The sequence below is a fragment of the Nesoenas mayeri genome (genome assembly GCF_963082525.1).
Source record: "Nesoenas mayeri genome assembly, chromosome: 24".
In the NCBI taxonomy this organism is placed as follows: Eukaryota; Metazoa; Chordata; class Aves; order Columbiformes; family Columbidae; genus Nesoenas; species Nesoenas mayeri.
In genome coordinates, this window is record NC_137546.1 from 7,082,031 (window position 1) to 7,105,070 (window position 23,040).

At 55.5% G+C, this 23,040-nt stretch overlaps 1 protein-coding gene across 1 annotated transcript in view; it reads left to right on the forward strand.

The window, feature by feature from the left end:
* Nucleotides 1-23,040, forward strand: part of EPHB2 (EPH receptor B2) — a gene marked incomplete at both ends in the record, with an annotated part of 141,769 nt that overhangs the window by 81,137 nt on the left and 37,592 nt on the right. The window contains 2 exons of the mRNA XM_080358691.1: nucleotides 11,500-11,655; nucleotides 12,217-12,552. Coding sequence (XP_080214817.1) covers nucleotides 11,500-11,655; nucleotides 12,217-12,552 — 492 coding nt within the window. The remainder of the gene's footprint in view (nucleotides 1-11,499; nucleotides 11,656-12,216; nucleotides 12,553-23,040) is intronic.

The window sequence follows — 23,040 nt, forward strand, 5'->3', positions numbered from 1 at the left end:
TCCGTTGGGAAAGGCATTGACTGTCCCAGAGATGTAGATCCCTGCGCCTGCCTGAGCTCTCCTTCCAATACGTGACCTCCCTCGTGATGAAAAGCATTCCCTTTGCGTCAAGCTGGCATTTCCCATGTTCTACCTCTGAGAGTCTGGCTCCACCTTCCTTACACCCCTCGTTGGGTTACTGAAGGCAGTGATAAGATCTTTCCTTCTCTTCTGCAGGCTCACATCTGCTCCTCAGACTGTCCTGGCCCACCCGGTGACGTCTCCTGGAGTCCCTTCCTTGCACTGGAGAGCCCCAAACTGGACTCAGTGCTCCACACAGGTCTCACAAGTGCCAGAGCACTTGGTAGCTCGTGTAGGAGGAAGGGTGGCTCTCCTCGGGTTTCACCCTTCGCAAGTGTGTGTTCCAGCTTCAGGGCGTTTTGGTCGGTGGAGGTGGACAGCGCGGAGCTGTGCCCTCCCGTCCCATGCGGTGCTGCCTGCCTGCAGCTTCTCCACGGGCTGGAAAGGAGAGTTACTGTGCAGCTACACCACCGGTGACTTAAACCACCATAACTAACCATTTTTAATCAGCCCTTATGCCAGCTCCACTCAGCACCTAGTGCTGACAAAGAACAATGTTGTCATCTGGAAAGCGGCTGCTGGCACTTAACCAGCTGGCATGTTTTAAACTTGTCTAAACTGGGTGCTAAGCGGTGTTAAAATGTAATGATTAAACAAGCCCACTCCAAATTTTCCTGGCCACCTCCACCTGGAAAAGCTGCTTATGCCCTGGAGAGGCTCCCTGGGGAGCTGCACCCTGAGGGGTTTGCGATGTCTGCTGGAGAGGGAGGAGGAGATGGAGATGATGGAGATGGTGATGGTGATGGAGATGAGATGGAAATGGAGATGATGGAGATGGAGATGATGAGGAGAGGAGAGGAGAGGAGAGGAGAGGAGAGGAGAGGAGAGGAGAGGAGAGGAGAGGAGAGGAGAGGAGAGGAGAGGAGAGGATTGGGTGGGGGCCACTGGTCCTCACGCTGTGGGAACTGGTGGCGGAGCGATTTGGGAACACTGCTGTCAACACTTCTGCACTCTGGCCCAGGGCTGTGGGTCAGCCTGGGGTGTCCTTCAGAGACCCCCTCCCAGGCTCTGCACCCCTGACCCTGAAACCTGTTCCTCTGACCTCTGGTGTGAGGGAGATGGGTCAAGACAAGCGGTTCGCAGATAAAACACTTGAGCAGCCACAGATGCTCTTGGAGTCCCTGGAGATGGAGAAACGAGGCCACTCAGGCCTGATCCTGGCTCTGCTCGTACCTGGGGATGTGCAGACACTGGGGTCCCTGGTGCTCGGTCCCTGGGTCTCTGGTCTTGGTGGACGTGTGTCCATCCCCAGCAGCACTGCGGGGCTGGGGAGTGACTCCGGATTCACACGGGGACATGGAGACCGTCCACTCGAAGGGGTCTTGCCCAGGAAGAGCGCCATTTTTATTTCATGTTTCCTTTAGGATTAAAGCCATTCTCTTTGGGCTGGGAACACGGAATGTTTGTCAAGTTTACGAGGGCTTTTAGAGAGGCTTTTAGAGAGTACATCCTATCCCTTCTTTTATAGGGCTGAGATAAGATTATCTTTGTTTTAACACCAATTAAATCGGGAAGGGTTTATAGGATTAGGGGTTTTCCATCAGTGCAACTTTGATGTCACCACTTGCTTGGTTTTCTTCTTTCCCTGGGTTAAAGGGTTGGGAGCCATTCCCATAATGGTTAATGCAGCACAGGCAGAAGCTTTGGGAAACACTTAAACAAAGACCAAACAAAGCAACAAAATGTGAAAGTCCTAAATTCTTCTGGAGACCACTTGGAGAAAGCTGGCTTCCCGTTTACACAACTGCTCCTTCAGTGTGTGGAGCTGCAGTGTGTACGCCTATTGCAAAAGGACATGCTGCTTCCTGAAAAGCAGTTTTAAATATATCAAAATAAAATAAATGAGGATATTGTAAAGAATCTAAAGCAAAACCAAAAAAACCTACCCCTGCAGTCTTGCAGTCAGAGGGTGGAAAACACATCAGTCCATCCTCTGCACCAGAAGAAAACGAGAGGCCGAACAAGGAGAACGTGACATTTGGTGTGTCTGGTGGCGTGTAACTGCACAGCAACAGCCCCATGGTGTGGCACCTCATCTGGTACATCTGCCCCGCTCACGTGAGCGTGTCCGGGTCCATGCCGAGCTGCCAGACACGGTGTGGGGGTGAAACTGGGCAGGTGCTGGCAGTGTCCTGATCGCCCCGTGAGCTGGGACTGGGGTTGCTCCCAGACCAGATGCACCCAATGTCCCCAGAGCGGTGGGTGACATGCTGAGCATGGTCCTGGAGCTTCACCCTAGGGTGCTTTTGGAGTGTCTGCAGGAGCGAGGAGGGACGAAGCATCTGCTGCCACCAGAGCTGTGCTTCTGACCTGTCACCTCACCTCTGGTGTCGGCTTCACCCAGGGGTGACACTGCAAGTGAGCTCTGAACCCTGCCCATGGGTTCAAAGAACCCCAGAATGTCCTGAGCTGGCAGGACCCACAGGATCATGGGTTCCAGCTCCTGTCCCTGCACAGGACACCCCACAGGTCACCCCGTGTGTCTGAGGACGTTGTCCAGTCTCTTCTTGAACACCGTCAGGTTGGGGCCGTGACACCTCCCTGGGGAGCCTGTTCAGTGTCCAGCACCTCTGGTGAAGAACCTTTTCCTCATGTCCCACTGACCCTCCCTGGCACATCTGCTGCCGTTCCCTGGGCTCTGTCACTGTCACAGAGCAGAGCTCACCCTGCCCCTCCTGCTCCTGCTGAACCTGCAGCCCATGAGCTCTGCCCTCAGGCTGCTCTGCTCCAGCTGAGCAAACCCAGGGACTGCAGCCGCTCCTCATACGGCTTCCCCTCCAAACCTTCACCCACCTCACAGCCTCTTCTGGACACTCTCAGCAGCTTTATCTCCTTTCATCCCATGTCCCCAGCCCTGCACACAGTGAATGCTGCAGGTGAGGCCAGAGCAGAGCGGGACAATCCCCCCCTGCCCGGCTGGCCCTGCTGTGCTGGATGCACCAGGACACGGGTCCCTCTTGGCTCCAGGGACACTGGTGGCTCATGTTCAACTGGCCGTCGACCAGAACCCCAGATCCCTCTCCATGGAGCTGCTCTCCAGCATCTTGTCCCCCAGTCTGTCTGTACAACCAGGTTTGCCGTGTCCCAGGTGCAAAACCCAGAGCTTGCCCTTGTTAAAGTTCATGCAGTTGGTCGCCTGTGGTCTACAGCAGTGTGGTGAACACACAGTTCCACGTCTCCTTTGGGTAGGGAAGCCCTCTCCGCTGGGGTGTCCACTGAACAGCTCCGGCAGAAATGCTGGATCATGGTACTCGCTGTCTGTAACCGGAGGATGCTGCGAGCACCCCCATGCTCAGGCAGGGACGGAAAGCTTTCCGTTTCTCTTTAAGAGCCCCGTGGCAGGTTGAGGAGGCTGCACCAGGCTGACTGGGCAGGTGAGGAATTCCAGGCGTTTCTCCCTGACAGCTGAGCCCCGTCCCCGGTGATGGATGTGCCGCCCAGAGCAGGTCGGGGAGGCTCGCAGGTGTGTGCCCACAGGTGCGCGGTCTCACCAGATGCTTGAACTTCTGAGCAGTGCTAGCGGGGACGTGACCTTGCGAACCCAGTGGAAGCTGCAGGAGGGATTTGCCGGCAAGCCCCCGGCACAAAGCCTCTCCCAGGCTGGGGCTCAGCCCTGCTGCTGGTGTGGGCACTGCAGAGCGCTGGGAGGGTCTGGGGGAGGTGCTGCCTGCCCAAGGCTGTCCCAGCAAGCAGGCTGGGGATGCTCTTGCAGAAGAGCAGGGAACGATAGATGATGGCAAAGCAGTGATGTGGTCTATTGCGACTTCAGTAAAGCATTTGACACTGTCTCCCACAGCATCCTCACAGCTGAACTGAGGGAGTGCTGTCTGGATGAGCGGGGAGTGAGATGGACTGGGAAGAAGCCAGAGAGTCGTGGTCAATGGGGCAGAGTCCAGTCGAGGCCTGTATCCAGTGCAGTGCCTCAGGGGTCGGTGCTGGGGCCGGTATTATCCAATATATTCATCAATGAATTGGATGAGGGAATAGAGCGACTGTCAGCAAGTTGCTGATGACACCAAGCTGGGAGGAGTGGTGACACTGGAAGCTGTGCTGCCATCAGAGACCTGGACAGGCTGGAGAGCTGGGCAGGGAGAAATTTAATGAAATAGAACAAGGGCAAGTGTAGAGTCTTGAATCTGGGCAGGAACAACCCCAGGTTCCAGTGTAAGTTGGGGAATGACCTATTAGAGAGCAGCGTAGGGGAAAGGGAGCTGGGGGTCCTGGGGACAGCAGGGTGACCATGAGCCAGCACTGGGCCCTTGTGGCCAGGAAGCCAATGGGACCTGGGGTGGGTTAGAAGGGGGTGGTCAGTAGGTCAGAGAGGTTCTCCTGCCCCTCTGCTCTGCCCTGGGGAGACCACACCTGGAATCTTGTGTCCAGCTGTGGCCCCTCAGTTCCAGCAGAACAGGGAACTGCTGCAGAGAGTCCAGCGCAGCCACCAAGATGCTGCAGGGAGTGGAGCATCTCCCGTGTGAGGAAAGGCTGAGGGAGCTGGGGCTCTGGAGCTGGACAAGAGGACACTGAGGGGGGACTCATTCCTGGGGATCAATATGGAAAGGGGGAGTGTCAGGAGGATGGAGCCAGGCTCTGCTGGTGACAACCAGGGACAGGACAAGGGGCAATGGGTGCAAACTGGAACACAGGAGGTTCCACTTAAAGAGGAGAAGCAACTTGTTGGGGTGAGGGTGTCAGAGCCTGGCCCAGGCTGCCCAGGGGGGTTGTGGAGTCTCCTTCTGTGCAGACATTCCAACCCCCTGGACACCTTCCTGTGTAACCTCATCTGGGTGTTCCTGCTCCATGGGGGGATTGCACTGGATGAGCTTTCCAGGGCCCTCCAACCCCTGACACTCTGGGATTCGGTGACTATAACTGTCTGGCTTTGGCCCAGACTGTGCTGCCAAGTCACTGTATGATGACCAGCATCAGTTTGTGCCGTGGTGTCCAAAGGCTGAATCCCTGGTCTGTGCAGTTCCCCTGGTCTTTGGAGCTTGCTGGAGCTGGGCTGAGTTCAGCCTGGCTAGAAGGTTGGGGACCGTTTGTCCCTTGCACCACCTTCCACTGTGCTCTTTTGGGGACCTCCCAAAACAGGGCATCACTCTGCCTCACCCAGTCCTCTCCAAATCTCGGTCACACCCCAGTACTAAGGTCTTGTCACAGTCCCACGCTGACCCGGTGCTGCCCCTCTGCACCTGCCTGTGGACCAAGTGAAGGGTGGGCAATGGTGAGGATAAGACTCCACCGGCGGTGAGCTGCAGACGGGCAGGGGGCAGCCTGGCAGTCCTTACCGGGGCACTTCCGCGGTGCTGTGTCTGCAGGAGCCCTGGGCTGAAGCTGGCAGGCAGATGAGGTGGCCTGGGGGGCACCTCTGGGGAGCACCAGTGCAGGGGACGTGGGGTCTGGAGTCCCGGCAGCTCCAGCTGTGCGGCCGGAGCAGTGGTGCCCGTGCTGGGGAGCTCGGGAGGTGCAGCTTGCTGGTCCAGTCAACAGCATGGGGGCCTGTTTGGAGCTGCCAGCAATGGGAGGAGGCTTTGCAGGCCTGTGCCATCCACTTCTGTTTCTGTCCTGTGGAGAATGATGGGGTTAAACAGGAACATTTGCATTGCGACTTCTTCTGCCTTCATTGACAAGTCTTTAATCCACATCACAGAAGTCAGCTGAGCTCCGCGTTCCCCTTCAGTTAATCTCATTTAACCCTGTTTTCCCTTCTTTATTTCCATCCTCTGCTCTCCAAATGCTGTCAGTGTTGGCAGTGGCAGCACCTGGCAATGGGATTAATTGCTTATCTCAAGTATGAGGTAACAGTGTAGGCTGCTAATTAAATTTATCAGGAGGGAAACCGGAGGACCTGGGCAGCCCTGGGGAGGACGAGTGCGGAGAGCTGGCACCTAGAGGTCCAAGATCTCTCTCTTTCAGAGCTCCCAGCCAACTCCAAAGCCAAGTCTAAGGGGCTCGGCTGTTACCAGCTGCCTCCTGCACTGCGGTCCTGCAGGGCAGGATTGGGTCCTCCCGCCTCCAGCACTAACGTGTCCATGCTGGAGAGGCCACGCAGAAGCGTAAGCAGATCCACAGGCAATGGGCAGCGTTGCTCCTGTGGGCTGTCCAGCCTTTGGCTCAGCTGACAAACACCGTCACGTGAGGGCCTGGGGACATGAACAAGCAGAGAATGGGCAACTTGTGCAGGTGACACAAAGTGTTTTGTCCGTTCTGGTCCTGAGGAGGCTGCGCAGCTCTGGCAAGGGGAATGTGCGTGTGAGCTCATGCAGCTCCGGGTGCTCTCGCTGGTGTGAGGGACATGGTGAGGGCCATTCGCATGCACGGCTGAAACAGAGTCAGGGCACAAGGGACAGCATGGGCAGAACATGGAAAAAGTGACAATGTCATTGCAACATGCATCTCATCCTGTAAGAAGGGCATGGCTGATGAAAGGGAAAAGGGGTAAATTCAGAGCTGGTTGGGTGTAATAGCCTTCAGCACAGGGCAATATCATAAATACCCAGATACAGCCCATGAGCAGTCCACCCCAAGGAAGATCTACCACCCCTGTGTGACCTGTCCCAGGGCTGCACCGTCCTTTGGAGAAGGAGCTTCTCCTGAAGTCCAGTCTGAACTTGTGGTCCTTGTCCGTCACTACGTGCTCTGGCACTCCGAGAAGTGTTCAGGTCTGTCTGCTCTGCATCATTTGGCCCCAAACAGCTGCAGCTGTGATTAGGTCCCCCGTTGCCCCAGTTAACCCACTCCTCGGGTGCCCCAGGACTGGCCATCTTGGTGACCCCCTTGACTCTCCTGTTCCTCCACATCACCCTTGAACTGGGTGACCCCAAACAAGCTGTGGCAGCGTCCCCAGTGCCTGGCAGTGGTAAAAAACCTCCTGTGACGTGCTGGCCAAGCTCCTCCTGGCACGGCCCAGGACATTGTTTTTCCTCTTTTCCAATCGCTGGCACCCATTCGGTGCGGGGTCGGCGCAGGGGCAGTCCCGTGATGTGTGGCCAAGGGCGCCAGAGGCTTGTGTGGGGTTTGTGAGGTGATGAGGATGCTGGTGGGAGTGGGGAGAGCTGGGGGTGGGGGGGCTCCCAAAATCACAGGGCAGGGCAAGAGGTGGGATGCAGCCAAGGTGAACCATTCCGGGTACCACGGCACCAGGATGCTGAGGATGCGGGGATGCAGGGCCAGCCTGCCTGCCCCCGCTCTGCCCCGCGGGGAGCACAGAGGCAGCTGGAAGATAAGGCGGGGATTTAAGACTCTTGGCAGATCCTCCCTGACAGAGCCAGGGCTGCCTGTTTTCCATCAGCCATTAAAGACGCCTTGCTGGAGTGGAAGGAGCCCTGCTGCCAGCAGAAACAAAGGCAGGCACGGGGAGCCGGGGAGGACCCGTCCTCAGAGCCCTGAGCACAGACCGAAGGTGCCATTTTAGGAACTTTTATGGCAAGAGAGAGCTGGTTGCTATGAGCTGTTTGCAGAAGTGGCATGGGGTGAGCTGTGAGGGCCAGGACAGTTTTGGATGCGGAGGAGCCTGTTTGGAGCCTACGCAGATCATACTGGATTAATTAAAAAGTTGGTTAGAGAGAGGCGGTGGGACGTGGAGCCAGCAAACAGGGAACCTCTCTGTGACCTTCCCTGCACGTTTGGCCAAAGGCTTTTCCTTCAGGCCGACACACGGGATGCTTTCTCCCCCGAGCTGCCCCAGGCGGGCAGCACCCCGGGGTGGGGGGGCTGGAGCCGGTGCTAGCGCCACCTCCAGCAGCAGATGCTGGAGCCTGGGATGCTCTTGCCCCCCACATCCCCGGCCTGGTCTTCCTGCAGCAGAGGGCAGGACCCCCCGTGGGTCCTTCTCCGTGCCGTTCCCTTCCCAAAGCAGCGTGTCCCAGGCACAACCCTCTTTCTGTGCTCAGGGAACGGGTGGATGGCGAACAAGGACACCCGGTGCTGCTCAGGCGTTCCAAGTCTGTTTGAGATCTAAAGCCAGTGCTGTTAGCAAACCCGCTGCCGTCTCCGAGCTGGACCCAGCGAGGCAGCCATCCATGCCTGCATGCAGCGGCGAGGCAATTAAAGGTCCATCTGTCTCTTGTGAACCCCTATTAGCATCGTCCGACTGGTGCCGGAGATGCAGGAACCCACCACGGGGGAAGCCGCAAAGCGCCCCTGCCGCAGCGACGGGGCCGGAGCCGCTGCCACGGCAACCGCCCTCCTGGAGGAGGGATGCTCTGATACAGTACGGATCTCTGTGATTGCACTGCGACAGTTCCCTCTTCCCAAGGGGAGTTTCTCAGGATGCCCTGCCCTCGTCACAGTGTGTCCCAAAGGTGCTGTCGCCACCCGGGGCAGCGCTGGGGTGTCCCGTGTCCTCCAGCAAGCGGTGAGACCGTCCGCGCTGTGCGCGCAGAAGGGGCTTCACCCCTCTGTGAAGATTTCAGTTTTGATGTGCTGTTTACTCTGGAAGCAAGAAATTGGATGGATTCCAAATTAAAAGCTGCTTTCTCACCCAGAGGAAGACCTGGAGGGAACAGAACAGTTTCAAACACAGTGTTGGTTTATTTTACTTCTGGAGGTTGTTATTACTTGCGAGGAGAATTAAAAAACCAAAGGCTGACTTTGCATCGAATTTCAGTGATTTTCTCGTCTTTCAGCGTGATTTCAGAACAATTATCTTGGGAGAAGTTCTGATTTTCCAGGATTATTTTATCCCGTGTCGGTGTGCGGGACCTCCTGGGGAGGAAGAACATTGCCAAAACTTCTGGCTGCCTTTTGACGGCGTGTGCAATGGGTTTTAACATCCCCGCTTGGTGTTTTTGGTGAGCGATCGTTAAGCCCCTGATTTTTGCCTGGCTCTCAGAGCAGCACATGCAGGAGTATTAATTGCAGCTGTTAGCCTGCGCCAGCCAAACCTGGGGAATGGGTTTGTCTCTCAGGGCCACTCACTATATCTCATCAGCAGAGGCATTTTTTTGATGTATCTCTATCTTGATGCAGAAGAAACCTTATAGGAAAGTTGTTATTTTTACAATAAGCCTCGGGAAGGTGAAAGAGGCCTGTGTCTGAAAACATCTTTGATCAAATGACCCCATATTTCACCCTGGATGTCAGACTGGAGCAATTCTGTGTGTTGGTCTTATCGTGTTTCAAAACTGGGTGTTAGCAGGGGGACCCCGTTCCCGTTCCAGCTGCAGAGCCACCGTCACTGCCGTGTAACGGAGAACACGCAGCCGGCACCTCTCCCAACAGCTTAACACCCTCTGCGGGGGTTTGTACCGAGGGGTGTAGAGTTCGTACCGCTGGGAATAGGGTCGGCGATGGAGTCACACGTGTGGGGACGGGGACGGCGGAGGCGCAAAGATCCCCGAGCATGAGGAGAACCCTGGTTTTCAACAGATCTTTGACCGTGGGAGTCAGGAGGGACTTTGCAAGCAGGAAAGCTGATGGTATTTTTCAGTTGAGCTTTTCTCATTGGAAACTCCAGATAATTTTGAAGGAAGGGAAATGCAAACTGAAAGAAAAACCTAGATTTTTATTCCAAGAAAAAAATAGATAATCACAATAATAGCTCTTGCTCACAGCAACCTCGAGCGTATGTTTTTCCCAGGCTGCTTTTCTGATCCGTCTCATTCCCGAAAGCCTTGGCAGCAAACTGCAGGAGAAGTTTGTTTAACTCGTTTGGGAGCAGGAACCATCTGCCACCCCCGGGCTCTTGGTGCCGCACAAGAACTTAACAGCTCAACCACGAGCGATCACCGCGAGCCGTGGTGATGAGTGCTCTGACCCTGGTGATCCCTCGCCTTGGAAGGGACTTGCTGGTGTTTAAAGCTTTGCATGGATATCTTTAGCCACCTGGGCCGTATCTGTTAATATTGTATTTCACACTGTGGTCCAGCCTTCACCACCCTCACCCACCTGCCCGGCTCAACACGCAGTTGTGAGCGGCTGTTGCTGGTGGAGCATCTTCTGTGAGGATCCAGGGTCTGAGCCCCGGGGCGGGCAGAACCCAGCACGCCGCTGCCATCGGGACAGGAGTGGGGATTCGCTTGTGATATTGAGCAGTGCAGACAAGTACTGGCTGTGGAGAGCTGCAGAAGGACGTTATGAGATGCCGTGACTGGGGAGTGAGAAGGCAACTGGAACTCAATAGACATGAGGTGATGCAAGTGGGAGAAGACAACCCCATCTCCACACATGGGTGCACAGAGGCTGTGAGTTGGCTGGTGTCTCTCAGGAAAGAGACCGTGGGGCTATAATAGGTAGTCTGGTTGGTACGTTGGTGGTTAAATAACAATTTGGACATTGCTAATTATGAGAAAAGAGTAGAGAATAAAATAGTGGATGTTGTTATGCAGCTTGCTTGGGGCATGATGGAGGTTTGTGAATCCCCAGGGGCCACAGAGTTATAGAGTCACAGATGGTTCGTGTTGAAGGGCCCTTCCCAGCTCCCCCAGTGCCCCCCTGCCATGACAGGGACATCTTCACCAGCTCCGGTTGCTCAGAGCCCCGTCCAGCCTGGCCTGGGATGTCTCAGGGATGGTTCAGCCACCACCTCTCTGGCCAACCTGGGCCAGGCTCTCACCACCTTCAGGACCAACAATTCCTTCCTCATGTCCAGCCTGAATCTCCCTCCTCTAGTTTCAAACCATCACCCCTTGTCCTGCTGCAGGGTCTGTCTCCCTCTTTCTCGTAGGGCCCTTTTAAGTACTGAAATGGTCATAGAGAAGGTGGATGGCAACTGAATGTTCAGTGCCAATGCAAGTGTGAGATTGCAGCAAACGGAATGGCAGCTCCAGCTCCGAAGCAGGAGACTGCAGTTCCTTGGTGCAGCACACAGTTACACCACGAGGCTCCGTGCTGCAGGATAAAATGGTGGCAAAACATTCTCATGGCATGAAAAAACAACTGGATAACGTAGTGGAAGAAGCAGCACACAAGGGGTGTCACATGCAGAGAGCTGCCTCTTGGAAAGTCCCTGAGCTGTGACTCCTCAGGGGGTGGGACGGTCCCGTGGGCAACGCGTGTGTGTGGCTCGTGCCCTGCTCCTTGGGTGGCCACTGCTGGGCTAGTGGTGACCGTGGACCTTTGGTCTGATGTGGCACAGCTGCTTGCATCTCCTTGCGTGACAGCGGCTGAAAATCCCATTTGTATTCACAAGACTCCCTGAGCGGCCCCTGTTCTGGCCGGTGGTTGGGAGCTCGCGGGGAGGTGTCTCCCCGTCCCAACAGGCAGCGCCGGCCTCGGAGCCTCCAGCAGCTGCTCCTTCTCCGCTTCGTTTACTTGCAATTGTCAGGGTTTGGCTTTGGACCCTGCGAAGCCCCGAGGGTGTTTCCTGGCCACGCTGCGGGGCTCGGGGTGGCCCCGCCGGCCCGTCCTCCCCCCTCACCGCCGCTCCCGGTTCTCTTTCAGGCTGCCCGTCGGGGATGTTCAAGGCCAGCCAAGGGGACGAAGGATGCGTCCACTGCCCCATTAACAGCCGGACAACTTCGGAAGGGGCCACTAACTGTGTGTGCCGGAATGGATATTACCGGGCAGACGCCGATCCCGTCGACATGCCGTGCACCAGTACGTGGGTTCTGGGCAACTGGGGAGGGGTGGTTGCATGTGGAGGGGACGGAGACGCACCAGTCACAGCACCGGACGATGTGTAACAAAGGCATCTGCCTCGGGGAGGGTTTGGGGGAGCCCAGGGGGCTCAGAGCAGCTCGTCCAGAGGAGCGTTGCAGGCATGTGTCTTGCAGACATTGCATGTGCAAAGGGGACAGAAATTCAGGGGGTTTTGTGCTATTGTAGGCAGTGGGATGACTTCACTCCGGGGCTGTACCTGGATGATAAGACCCGCGAGCTGACACACAGGAGATTAGTGCAAAGGACAGGAATCACAAACACTACAAAAAATAACAGGGGGATTTTGCCAAGGGTTGCCACGTAATCAAATTAGCCAGGGTTAAGAGGACAGGTTTTGTTCCCGCTCTTGCCTTTGGCTGTCCAGCTTGGCCACACATCCCTGACGCCAGCAGAAGCACTCGGTTCAGTGCAGGGACAGGGGTGCGGAGCGGGTGCAGCTGCTCCCGCAGCCGTGAGCAGGGCTCTGGCTCTTACACCTTCTGTCTGTTCCCTTTCCAGCCATCCCGTCTGCCCCCCAGTCCGTCATCTCCAGCGTGAACGAGACCTCTCTGATGCTGGAGTGGACCCCGCCGCGGGACTCGGGCGGCCGGGAGGACCTGGTGTACAACATCATCTGCAAGAGCTGCGGCTCCGGCCGCGGCGCCTGCACGCGCTGCGGGGACAACGTGCAGTTCACCCCGCGCCAGCTGGGCCTGACGGAGCCGCGCATCTACATCAGCGACCTGCTGGCCCACACGCAGTACACCTTCGAGATCCAGGCAGTCAACGGCGTCACCGACCAGAGCCCCTTCTCCCCGCAGTTCGCATCAGTGAACATCACCACCAACCAGGCCGGTAAGATGCGGAGCCGCGTGTCCCGGCAGACCTGTTCCGCAAGGGGAGGCGTGGGCAGGGATCTCCTGGGCAAGAGGTGCTGGGTGAAACCCTGCGGGGTGAGCAGGGCTTGGAAGTGGAGAAGAGCTGGGGTGGGATGTGGCATGGACATGAGAAATGAACTGTTGTCCCTGAGGGTGGTGAGAGCCTGGCCCGGGTACCCAGAGAGGTGGTGGCTGAACCATCCCTGGAGACATCCCAGGCCAGGCTGGACCGGGCTCTGAGCACCCTGAGCTGGTGCAGATGTCCCTGTCATGGCAGGGGGGACTGGGGGAGCTGGAAGGGCACTGCAACCCAAACTGTTCTATGATTCTACGGTGTTGCTTGCTCTGTAATGCTGCTGATGACCAAAGTGCATGGGCCTGGCACTTCCAGGATGAATCCAAGGCCTTGGGTGTGAAAAATATCCCTTATTTCTGTGAAAAGCCAGACTTCGCCTCAAGGCAGAGCTGCCCGCCCTGTCCCCGCAGCAGAACAGCTCATGTCCCTGTCCCCTGGTGTCTCAGCATCCCTCTCCAGTGCTGGAGCCCCGGCTGCGTGCAGCCTTGCTGTGCTGCAGACAGCAGCTGCTGGCAGCCTTCTGCAGCTCCCGCTCCTTGTCCTGAGCAGGGAAGATTAGCTCCAGCATTTTGACACAAACTGCAATCTCTGCTCTGACTGCAGAGAAAGCCAGGACAGGCATGAAGGGAGAGGAAAGCTGCATAGAAGAGTGGCTGGGGGATGGATATATGGGATGACCATAAAGCTGCTCCAGGTCCTGTGCTGCTGCAGAGTCACCTGGGTGCAGACCAAGCAGCAGAGCTGGCAGGGTGTCATTGGGGGTCTCCAGCCCCGTGCTGGCCTGGGGGTTGCTGCGCTCCTCCTGCGCAGGGCGGTTCTGCGGGGGCCGTGTCGGGTGGCTGGCAGGCAGGGCTGCTCCTGCAGCGCGTCCCGCGGGGCTGCTGCTCTCGCAGCCCGCCTGGAGCTGCAGCACAGAGCGGGGCTTTGCTTAATCCCGTTGCACGGGGGAAGCACACCAGTAAGGCACAAACACATGTGGGAGCAAGTGCCTGTGTTCCCTCTGAGCACTGCAGCAACTGTGTGGGGAGTGTGGACATGCCCCAGGCTGCCCAAGACCTTCAAGACTGAATTCAGCAGTCGTGCATGATTGCATTTCCAATGAATTGCGTGGAGACTGCTGTGTGCTGGCTGCAGGGGCGGGAGGTGTTTGATGTGGGCATCACTTGGTTGGACATGCAGAGCTCTGCGACAGCGGTAACCTACAGAAATGTCTTGGTTGCACATGAACTGGCAGACTGACCTCTGATCTGGAGCTGGCTCAGGAGCCGCGGGGTCTCGGTGTTCTCAGTGCAGTATCACAGCCCCGAAGGCAGGTTTAGCATAGCGTTGGACCCTGCTTTGACTGCACACAGGAACACGTTCACACGTGACGAGGACAGAGGAGCTGGGATGGTGACCTGTTGCAGGTTCCCTTACAGAGATGGCTGATGGAGACGGGGTGGGCGCGATGCTGCTTGGGGTTGGGAAGGGGCTCTGCACACCCCCAGCATCATCCCACGCTATAGGTGAGTTATTTAATGCTCAGATTTTGCACTTTGCAGTTACATGGTGTGATTGCTACCTTAAGTACCTGGGGCTACTTCCACCTCAGCAAAACCAGGGAGCTGAGTTGCAGGTGAATCCTTTTCAGTCCCCTGGATCCTCCTCCTTGTGTTTTCCTTCTTTGATGCTCCTTTATAATCAGGGCTCACACTCCTCAGCCTGTGCGATGTCTCTCTTAATGTATCTGTTCATTAGCACTAAACAGTAACTGTCTGCTTGCTAATTCCTCTTTAATTAGAGGCTCTGAATTCTTCTGCTTGCACTCCCACCGCCTGGCAGCCTTGATGTAGATCATTAGAAGTTGGTACCAGAAGCTGCAGACACAAAGGCAGAGCTGGGACAGGAGAACGGAGGGTGTTGTAGGGAGCGAGCGGAGGGAGGGATAAGCGTGAGGATGGCGACTGCAGCCTCCCGCTGCCTTCGTCGGGGTTCAGCAGCCGCTGGGGACCGAATACCCAGCGGGGTTGTGCTCCCGCCGCAGCTGGACGATGGCCATCTGCAAAGCTCCCGCTCTGCTGGCCTTCAGGGACCTCCCAGCTCCAAAGGAAACTCCAAGATGGCCCAGGTTCACCCCACTGTTGGGGACGGGGCCCCACCTCTGCCTGGTGCTTTCGGGGCTGAGATGCTACCTCACCAGCAGCATTTTAAACCTGCTGGTATCATAAATTCTTCAGCACCCTAGGAGAAAGCTGCTGTGAGAGAGTAAGAAAACAACACCTGCAGAGCATGCAGAGGGCAGGGACTGAGTGTGGCTGGGAGAGCGGCACTGGTGGGTGACAGCATGGTGACCATCATCCTGAAAGGGAAATTTGGGACCAGAGAAGGTGAGACACCATTCACCATTCACCTTCTTGTTCTTCCAGAGAACAATCTGTGGTCATTACTGTTGTACCGCTCTCCAATGAGGTCTGAATTTCACTAACGTTTGCCTTTACATCAACATAACTTATTTTGCTGTTGTCTTGTGGTGATGGGACATTTTTCTTCATGTAGACACAGGTGGCAGGTACCATCTCTCAAGGGAAAGTAAGAGCTAATTAGACAAAGCTGAATCACACTTTCTTGCTATGAAGTGGCTTTCCACAATTTGGATCTTCCCATAGCTGTTTGTGGACACCTCTGTATTCCTCATCATCATGTTTTGAGCTAGATATTGTACCCAGTAGCAGATAAACTGCTTTTCTTGCTAGTCTCACTGTTCCCTTTGCACATCAAGTGTAAAGTGCAATCACAGTCGTCTGTGTGGGCAGCTCTTTCCTCCCTGTTGGCTTCTGTCTTGGTCCCTTCAGACGCCGCTTCCCTGGATGCAGTCACCCGTTCTACAACCAAGACCTGTATTTTGGTTGCCAGACCCAAGCACAACCTTATAATCATTCCCATGGGCTCAGCCATCAAGCCATTGATCATTGCTCTACAGAGCTGTCATTCCCAACACTGCTATTTTGAACACTTTGTGAATGATTTGCCAGCAATGTTTTTATATCATCCCCTCGATATCTACCAATTTTAAGGCACTGCTGCATTGTGCTGGACACAGCGTGCGTCCCCATTGAATTCCAGTCTTGTTTAACACTAATCTCATCTGTTGCAGATGGTGCTGAGCCCAGTGCCCCTGTGCACTGTGCTGGACTCCTGAGTGCAGGGGAAAAACCAAGGCAGTTTGACAAAAGCTACAACCACCAAGTCGTGTTGCTGTGCCTGGAACAGCTGTCCCGTGAGGACAGGCCAGGGGAGCTGGGGTGTCCAGCCTGGAGAAGGGAAGGCTCTGGGGAGACCTTATGGCAGCCTCCAGTACCTAAATGGGACCTACAAGAAAGCTGGGGAGGGACTTATTACAATTGTTAGACAAGGGGTGATGGCTTTAAACTGAAAGAGGGGAGATTTGCGTTAGATACAAGGAAGAAATCCTTCACTCTGGGTGGCAAGGCGCTGGCACAGGCTGCACAAGGAGGTGTGGATGCCCCATCCGTGCAGTGTTCGAGTCGGGCTGCACGGGGCTTGGAGCAGCCTGAGGAGCAGCTGAGACAGCCCGTGCTCAGAGGGGCGTCCTGCACCTTTCTCTTGCAGAGTGTCCTAAAAAGACCAAAGGTGTTTAACCCCCAGAAAGGCAAGTTTTGTTAGAACAGGAGAAACAATTCTTCCCTTTTCAAAGCACAGGAAATTAGTAAAGACCAGGACCATCAGAACAGAAATAAAAAGAGCAGAATGGGAATAAAAAGAGCTTGGAATAATCATTCCCTTCCCATCACCTCTTTGCTCCTTGACTTGTCTTCAGCCAACTCAGTTTTAACCCTTCCAGCAAACTGTGTGGTCCCCACTGCCTTCCTAGGAACTATCTCCTGTCACAGAATCACAGGATCCCAGAATGCCAGGGGTTGGAAGGGCCCTGGAAAGCTCATCCAGTGCAATCCCCCCATGGAGCAGGAACACCCAGATGAGGTTACACAGGAAGGTGTCCAGGCGGGTTGGAATGTCTGCACAGAAGGAGACTCCACAACCCCCTGGGCAGCCTGTTCCCTTTGAGGCCAGGTTGTGTTTTCTCTCTGCTCTTCCCAACAGGCTTCTCCTTGCACCCCAGCTCCATGCTGTGCTTCCCCCGCCTATCGCACCTGCAGCTGAGCGGCACCTCTCCCCAGAGCTCAGCAGCTCTCCCAGGAGGGAGATCCAGGGATTTCCATGTGACACAGCCCGTCCTGTCTTAAGGGACTATGATGTGGCCAAAGAAAACAAGAAAATCAGCCCATCATGCAGATATCGGGTGCCACCAAGAGCCTTTTCTCAGCCATGCCAGGCCAAAAGATCTGTGCCAAGACGGTGGCTGAGAGCTGTGCCAGCATCCGAGAGGGGAGGCACAGGAGCAAGCCAGGGGTCAAGGAGCTGGGCATGGCCCAGCACTTGCAATAATGACACTTGGCTAATTGAGAGCCATCCCAGACATCAGCCCTCTTTCTGGTGACAGCATGCAGCCCCTGCTTGCTGAGTTGTGGCCATTCTTTGTGCAGGATCGGGGCGGGCGGACACTTGGTGCTGGGAGGATCTGCGGCTCCATCCGCACCACGGGCAGGCTCCGTGCCCCGCGTGGGGGCTGCTTGGGCAGGGGTGACTTCAACAGCCCGTGGGAAAGACACCTCTTGATAGCAGACTGTGGCTACAGTCTGCGAGCTGAGAAGGGAGGAAGAAGCCCTGGGCTCCCGAGTATCCAGAGACAAAACCAAGACCTCCCAGTGATGGGGGAAAGAGAACATCCAGATTTTTGGGCATGTGTCCCTTTTGTGAGTGACTCTGGTGCCACATGGGATAAGAAGGGAGGATTAACTCTAATGTCAGAGGCTCCTGGGTGAAAACAGAGCCAAAAAGAGTAATAAGGACCTAATACAGTGTGAATACCAACTAGTGTGCGACAGGAAAAAATGATGCACTTTCCTGATAAACCAGTCAGGAGCAGCATCTGCAGCAGTGGAGTTTATTGGAGCTTACTCCCTCCCTATGGATCCAGATAACTTGTTATGATTATTTGCATTATTATTTTCAGTGTCATATGGCACAACATGGGTCATTTGGCTGGGGAGATGTGCGGCTCACACCTGTGCACCACTTCACGCCAGACGTCATTGGGGTCTGCATTTGTGCTTCAGGATGCTGTCAGAGCCCGGGAGGGCACCCCAGACAGGCAACGTCTTTTGGACAGCACTGTCCTGCCAAGACCCAGCGGTGCCTGTGAACCCAAGGACAGCTCAGCCCAGTCCTGTCCTCATGCAAAGCTTGGGGAGTTCAGCCATGAGTAATGATGCACGGGTGAGACAGATCCTAGGAAGCGCAGACGCCATAAGGAAGGATTTTTCCTTTACCTTCAACCAAAAAAAGATATCTCTTGCAGAAACAGTCCATGAGCTTTACTGCCAAATGCAACAGGGAGCATGGAAGGGCGAGGAGAGAGCAGCAGAGCCAGGGTGATGACAAGGCGGAGATACACGGTTGGTGGGGACTGGCACTTCTCGTTTGTCCAGGGTGCTGTTTGCTGGTCACATCAGCTGTGCTGCAGGCAGGGCAGGGAGAGGAGGACTGGATGGCCTGGTGCTCATTGGACTCTTGCTTTTGTCTTCTTGGTTTCATTTTGCATCGGAAGTTCTGTCTGATGTCCTCCTTCAGAGGGGTGCACAGCAGGTCCTGCACCCCTGGACACAAGCAGGAGTCGTGGCATCTCCTGTTCTCTGGTGCTGCTCCCAGCCTGGTCCTGAGCAGCCACAGTCAGGAATTGTTCAGATGAGATTTCCCTGTCTGTGGAACAGCAGCCTGGGACAGTGTATGCAGAAATCACCTTGAAGAGGTAGAATGAGCTTTCCTGCCCTTCAAAGCTGTGACTGAATCTGTTTCTTGTCTTCCAGTGTAAAAATGAAAGGCAGGAGATGGATAGTGGCTTCCCAGCATCTTGGATCTCTCGTCTGACCTCTCACCTGTGCCAGCAGGGCAGCCGAGGCTTTGGGTGAGACAGTTACTGGTGACCCCCAAAGGCAGACACCTCCCCATGTTCTCAGTGCCGTGTCCCAAGCTGCACCAGCCCCTGGTGAGGGAACTTTCCCAGCATCCAACCTGAACCTCCCAAGCAATGACTTGTGGCCATTGCTCTTTGTTATACTGAGATTCAGAGGTTCAAGCCAAGAGATGCTTTAGATCAACCTGCATTTCTATTATCCTCACGTTCAGTCCTGCCTTTGGCTACAACGTCTTTCAGAATGGCAACCAGTCTTGACTTGAGACATCAAGAGACAGAGGACCCATCAAGTGCTTCTACATGAGTCTGTGTAGCTTGTTTTTGTCTTTTTTCCAATGAGATCACTGATTTTCTAAGGAAATGCAGTAGACTCTGCTTGTCTGGACACCAGTAAAAGATCTGATTTAGTAAAGCTGGAAGCCTTTCCAGGAGCTGTCTAAATGGGAGATGGTACCACCCGAATGGGGAAGCATCAGGCGGCACTGAGGTGGCTGACCGAGATCATGGAACGTGATCTCATAGTTGTTGGTGTTTCAAATCTGGTAGAGTATTTCTTGTGCAGAAAACTGGCACAAACGTTGCTGGGGCAGCAGAGAACCGTGATACCTCCAGGAAGATGCTGAGAGGTGGAATAACAGAATCAGGGTGAAATTCAACAACGGAAAGAGTGAGGCCATTTGGGGCCCAACAGCAAAAACGTCAGTAATTGAGAGCTAGAGGCAGCTGAGGGGGACCTGGCAGCAGACAGTTCAGTATGGAACCTTTTGGAGAATGGGCTACGGGCAGGGCTGTAGTGAAGTCTCACTACGTGCTGGGCTGGAAGGACACCAGAAAGGGAGAAGAGCTACGAAAGCAGAAAGAGCAGATGGTGCAGAGTGGCTTTGATTGGTTTAGATGGAAAATCAGAGATGTTCTGAGCTGCGGAACCATCTCCTACGTGGAGGAGCTGGAGCAGAAGCCCGTTTGCCTGTGTGACAGAGCGAATGAGAGCATGTCTACAGAGCTACTCTAGATCTGTTCCTGAGGTCCCATAAATCCCAGGTTTCTTCTTTTGGAGACTTTACTGGATGTGTTTCTGTGACAGCTTGCCCTGCTTCCAGGCTCCCAAACTTCCTGAAACCTTGATATCCCCATGGCTACCTGTTTTACCCAGCATTAGCAGCCAGACCTTACCCTCCACATGGACCCACATAACCATCCTGGCTCTGCAGCCCATCTTCTCTCCCCTCTTCTCTTTCCTTCATCCCCAGCTCCCACCTTCATCCTGGCCGCCTCTTACACACGGCCATTGCCACCAAAACCTGATGCTGCTTGACATTTGCTGCCCTGCTCCTCTTGCTTGGTGGCCCAGCCTGTTGCCGCCACGTCCCCCGCTCGCAGCAGCCGGCGGTCAGTGCCCGGGAAGGACCTTCCGTGCCCGAGTCCCCTGTCCTGTGCCCGCGGGAGCCCGTCCGCAGCCAGGGCTCCCAGATGGTGGCAGCTTTGCCAGCTGCCGGCTCTCCAGGATTTCTCTCCCCGCTGCCGCGTGGGGCGTTGGGGGTGTTGGCAGAGCAGGGTACGGGCTGCACTGCTGGAGCTTTCCGAGCAGATGCTGCTCTCTGCCACCACCAGCTCCTCCACCTGCTCGCTCCCAGGCCTCCCTGTTGCATAAATTACTCGGTGAGTTTGAGGTTCATTTTTCCCACACCTGCCTGGAGCTTCAGAAACCTGCTCCGAAGCATCTGGAGTTGACTTCGGGCAAAAGCCCATCCATGATGGATGGGGTGGAAAGTCCCTTCTGGTGACCCAGCGCCTCCCCCTGTCCCCACAACGTGCTGCCGTCACCACCACGTGTGCTGGGAGCCGGCGGGTGGCTCGGGAACTCACCTTCACTGGCGTGTGCAGGAGGGTGATTTATCTCCACTGCTGCGCTTGGCAAACACAGCCCACGGTGCTAATTGCTTCGCTTGCGCACGAGTGCCAGCGCTGGGGCAGGTGGGGATGCTGGAGGCAGCAGACAAGGCTGCAGACACACGAGACGCCAGTTTGGGGGTCACAGTGTTTGATCAGCTGAGCAGATGCTGTGGGATGACGCTGATCAGTGGTGTGTTTATGTGGTCCATAATAGATGGTTGTAGCAAGTCAGGTTAATGCAGCTGCTGGCCGGTTGTCCCTTGGTCCATCCCAGAGTCCCCGCGATGGAGTCGTCCCCTCTGTGTGTCAAACGACACATCTGTGTGTGACTCGACTCAGGCAGGAGGATCCTCACTGCGCCTGTCTCACCGCAGCCCGCTCCATCCTCATCACTGCCCGTGTGCTGTGGCGTCGGGGGCTGGGCAGGAGAGGCTCTTTCCAACAAAAAACCCTGGTCTTTCCAAAATTTCCACCCACACAGAGCGAAGCCATGAAGGAAATCAGGGGACCAAGTTCAGTCTCAAATCAGCCAGACCCGGCGGATGCAAGGGGATGCTCTGCAGCAGGCATCATTTCTCTGGTCTAAGTTTTCTGTGCTTGACATTTCAAAATCAGTATGTTCCTTAGAACAGTTTTGGGTGTAATTAACTGACGCTTTCTAGGAAAGTACCGTTTTATTGACAATCCGAGCAGGGCAGGTTGGAGGGATGGAGGGCCGGCTGCTGCTGGTGTTCCCGCTCCCTACCAGCCTTTGGCCGATGCCATCGCCTTGATCTGGAGCAGATGAGGTTTCCACATGGAGAGCGGCCAGGAGGTGGGGTGCCCTTGGCCTGCGCGGCGCTGCGGGCGCTGCGGGTCCTCGGCAGCACCTCCTCTCCGTGCTCAGCACAGCGTCCGTCCCCGCGCCGTGGGCGGGGGGAAGCATGGAGGTGAGGGCTGCAAACTCAAACAAACAACGTCAAGACAGCCGAAAGCCTTCATCTGCCCACACCAAGGTGCTGGGCTAGTGACATTAGGAACTGCTTTACAGGATGTAATCTACACGAAAGCCTTCGCTGATTCCTATGGGGCCAGAGCCAGGACTAGCTTTGGACTGCACTGCTGTGTTTAAGATTTTACAGCACGTGTAGTTACAAACTCAAGGGGCTGGGGGCTGCATCTGCTGGGGAATTTTCCAGACACTCGGCTCACACACACATTGTGGGTACCAGCCTGATGGGGCCACCCCACCAGGAACCTCGGAAAAAAGAACATCACAAACTATGAAATACCAGTTTTCTAGAGCTCCAGTGGGATGTCCGGTGGACATCCCAGACCTGCGGCTTTCGGTACTTTGAAAGTTTATTAAATTGCCTGTGCGCTGCCGATGCTGCGTTGCTTTCTTCAGCGTCTGCTGGAGGTAATTGATTTAAAAAACATGTGGCTCCTGAACACACCATCACAGGGAGAACATGGGAAGGAGATGAACATTTTAATAGTCCAAGCAACCGTGAACCCTTTTAGCAGGAGAGTCACAAACCTGAGGAGGTCTCCGGGCCATGAGCGGGCTCAGCGGGGTTGCCACCGAGGGCAGGTGGGGAAGAGCTTCCCTGTGGTGCTCTCAGTGCTTGTGTTGGAGGAGGGCATCCCAAATCCAAATCCAGGAGTGCCTGTGGAGGGGGTTGTGAAACATGGTCATGCTTAAATGGCAGGAAAGAGTTAGTTTTACATGGAGAAGCAAAGAATGGAGAAGATTTTGATGAAATAAATCAATTTTCAGTTACGTACCTGGGTGCATTTGGATGTTGAGGATTAACCCGGTAGGAGTATGAAGAGCTGAGGTCTTGAGGTCAGTGATGGGACCTGGACAGGGGACAGCTGAACCAATGCACAGTGACAGTGACCTCCTGGGGACCGTGTGGGACTGGGTGCCTTGGGGCAAGGAGAGCTGATTTGGATTAGGCGTCTCTTGGGTGAGATGCTGCACAGGGCCTCCAGGTCTGCAGGACGTGCAGAGGGAGTTGTCCTGGCTCTCCACTCTGCTTGAGAAACAGAGGCCACCTGAGCCCCAGGTACATATTTCAGCTGCCTGCAGCCTTGCATGGAGCCACTCTGTGCTCCTGTCATTTCAAACACGGTTTCTGGGCGCTGCTGGAGCCTGGATCGCAGCCTAGATGTCTCCACACCCTGTGTGCCCGGTCAGGGAAGCCCTTGCTCCATGGCTGATCACAGCACCGTCCTCGCTGCTGCAGCCTCACCCCTCTGTCCGGCCACAGCGAGGTTGTGCAGCACCTGAAGGAGCTCGGGGCCCTCCTGGGAGCCCCTGTGAGGGACGTCACTGCTCTGGTCCCCCGGGGGATCCCGTTGCCCACCCAGTTTCTGCATGTTGGAGCTACATGAGTTGCCCAGTGAGGCTGAACCCCTTGGGGAGAAGCTTGCCCGCTTACCCCAGGGTTCCCCAGGTCTCTCCTTCTGCCACATTC